The 2,500-nt window shown below is 35.8% G+C and overlaps 1 protein-coding gene across 3 annotated transcripts in view; it reads right to left on the bottom strand.

Annotated features, from left to right (window-relative positions):
* LOC137653489 (caspase-like) overlaps nt 1–2,500 on the bottom strand; it is a 9,153-nt gene that overhangs the window by 6,446 nt on the left and 207 nt on the right. The window contains exons 1-3 of one of the 3 annotated variants that reach the window (XM_068386947.1): nt 2,223–2,361; nt 1,071–1,163; nt 1–275 (exon numbers count right to left, since the gene is read on the bottom strand). The exon at nt 1–275 is cut by the window's left edge and continues 10 nt beyond it. In XM_068386947.1, the coding sequence (XP_068243048.1) occupies nt 1–275; nt 1,071–1,133 (338 nt within the window). In that variant the 5' untranslated portion in view covers nt 1,134–1,163; nt 2,223–2,361. Of the gene's footprint in view, nt 276–1,070; nt 1,164–2,218; nt 2,362–2,500 lie in introns of those variants that run through there. The other 2 variants (XM_068386939.1, XM_068386955.1) reach the window with 2 other exon arrangements.

The following is a 2,500-nucleotide window of genomic DNA, read 5'->3' as shown; positions in this document are numbered from 1 at the left end:
GAAGCCTCAAGGAGTGTCAAAACAAGGTCATGAAAACCTTTGTAAGCTGCAATATGGAAGGGGGTCAGTCCACCTAGAGTGCCAATTCTGTGCTTAGTGTTGAGGTGAAGTTGAGTTTTCTTCAAAAGCAAACGCACCACCTCCATCTGGTTGTAGATACAGGCGGCCGACAAGAGAGTCTGGCCACCTTCAGTAGCCGAGTTTACATCACCGTCACTCCCCAACCAATCTTCAATTGTCGTCAGGTTTCCTTTATGAACGTGCTCCAAAAATTCCTACAAAGAGATGTGTTAAGTGATTATTATTATTATTATTATTATTATTATTAGCTAAGCTACAACCCTAATTGGAAAAGCAAGATGCTATAAGCCCAAGGGCTCCATCAGGGAAAAATAGCCCATTGAGGAAAGAAAATAAGGAAATAAATAAACGATATGAGAAATAATGAACAATTAAAACAAAATATCTTAAAAGACAGTATCAACATCAAAAGACATATCATGTACAAACTACTAAATAAAAAGACCTATGTCAACCTGTTCAACACAAAGATATTTGCTGCAAGTTTGAATTTTTGAAGTTCTACAGATTCAACTATTCGATGAGGATGATTATTCCACAACTTTGGCAATATACAGCACTAAATTCACACAAACATATGTGTGAAAGTATTTATACACATGATTGCACATGCATATCTGCTGGTGTAAAATAAATGTAGGATTTTTTCCCAAGAAATCTATTTAATTATTTGCAAGAAATTGGCGTGAAATGCAACACAGATTTGTTCCGTCATTGCCATAACACGAGTAGTTGATGACAATATATTAAAGCCTTATGGAATCATTATTTACCTAAATATGGAGTTGGAGTTTGAAATAATTATCAATGGTATACTGGTGATGAACAATACCCGTCTACAAAAAGTATAACACTGTTAATCCCATTTAATGTTAGTGTGATTTATTGATTCAACCAACAGAGAGAGAGAGAGAGAGAGAGAGAGAGAGAGAGAGAGAGAGAGAGAGAGAGAGAGAGAGAGAGAAGATGTCATCTGTACATAAACTTACATCTGGCAGCGTCCCGCGAATCGGCTCAGGGCAAGTGCAAACAGATGATCCAACAGCAGCCATGGTGACTTCGAACGCTACAACACACCAACACTGAAATAGTATATAACAATTAATACGGTAATAACAAACATTCTGAGATATGTTATCTACCTTGGATTAACCTTCGATGATTAAGAAAAAAAAATGGTTTATCTTATAAATCAGGCGTAAATATGGTGCCATACACACTAAAATTTCCTTTGCAGGATTTTTTTTTATTTGTACATAAAAACAAATCTCAGTGATAACTTGCTTGAACTATTGAAATTTCACCCTTGATACGACTCTCTGACCTTATTCATATATTCCAGCATCTATATATGAAATCCCAGTAAACAGCATCACTACAGAACAGAGGTAGCACAGGAAACGCGTATAATTATACAGTTACGTAACTACAAAGCCATGATAACCGATTAAAATGTATGTAAAGAATGTCGTTTGTTTTCTCATTCGTCATGTAATACAAATGTTTCTTGGCTTTCTTACTCTAGTGTACATCCCTTTCCATTTTTTTTAAAGGGAGGGTAAACAACCACTCAAATGACTCTCCAGAAAGTACTTGTAACCACATCTGAGGTAATACTCGATGAACAACAATATCCACATTAAGTTATGGTGCATGTTGAATAAGGTATTCAAGCGACAGTTTCTAGCTACACTATTTAGGCTACTTCTATCTTTTAAATTATCCCAGAAAATCTCCATTACCTTTAAGAATGCCATTTCCTTCCAAGTAAACAATTGGCTTAATTCAATTTGTAAAAATATTATTCATTCCTTTCTATATTTCACAACTACGAAAACAGGTTTTAACGTCAAATTAGTATATTGTATGGAATTTTCAACAAAATAAAGAATCTCTCTCTCTCTCTCTCTGTCTCTCTCTCTCTCTCTCTCTCTCTCTCTCTCTCTCTCTCTCTCTCTCTCTCTCTCTCTCTCTCTCTCTCTCCCCTTCAAAAAACAATTATCACGTACGGTACTTTCTTTTTCTTTCTGATTTACAGTTTTACGAGAGTATGAAATATATAACTTTGAATCCAAATGAAAATTCGCTGTTTTAGTTTTGGTTTAATAGAATACTTATTAAATTGCAAAATTATTACCTACGTAAAATCCGTCTGTAAACGTAAATATACAGTATATTGCACCAGACACTATGGACGTGGCTTTATCACCAGAACACAATTTTTACTGACAACTTGAAGCTAGTTTGGTTGGCTAACGTGGCTTGGTAATCTTGTTCCTATCCACGGATCAGTCGGTATACGTAAACAGTAGGAGGAGCCACGAACACCCGAAACGTTTCGAGTCAGATTATGTAAGTCATTCGGGACAGTAAATGTGAACAGTGGGAGGGGTCAAGAAAATCCGAAACTTTTTGTGAC

This window comes from Palaemon carinicauda, chromosome 1, assembly GCF_036898095.1.
Source record: "Palaemon carinicauda isolate YSFRI2023 chromosome 1, ASM3689809v2, whole genome shotgun sequence".
Lineage (NCBI taxonomy): Eukaryota > Metazoa > Arthropoda > Malacostraca > Decapoda > Palaemonidae > Palaemon > Palaemon carinicauda.
Note: the sequence above shows the minus strand (reverse complement) of the source record. Positions and strands in the feature narration are given on the sequence as shown.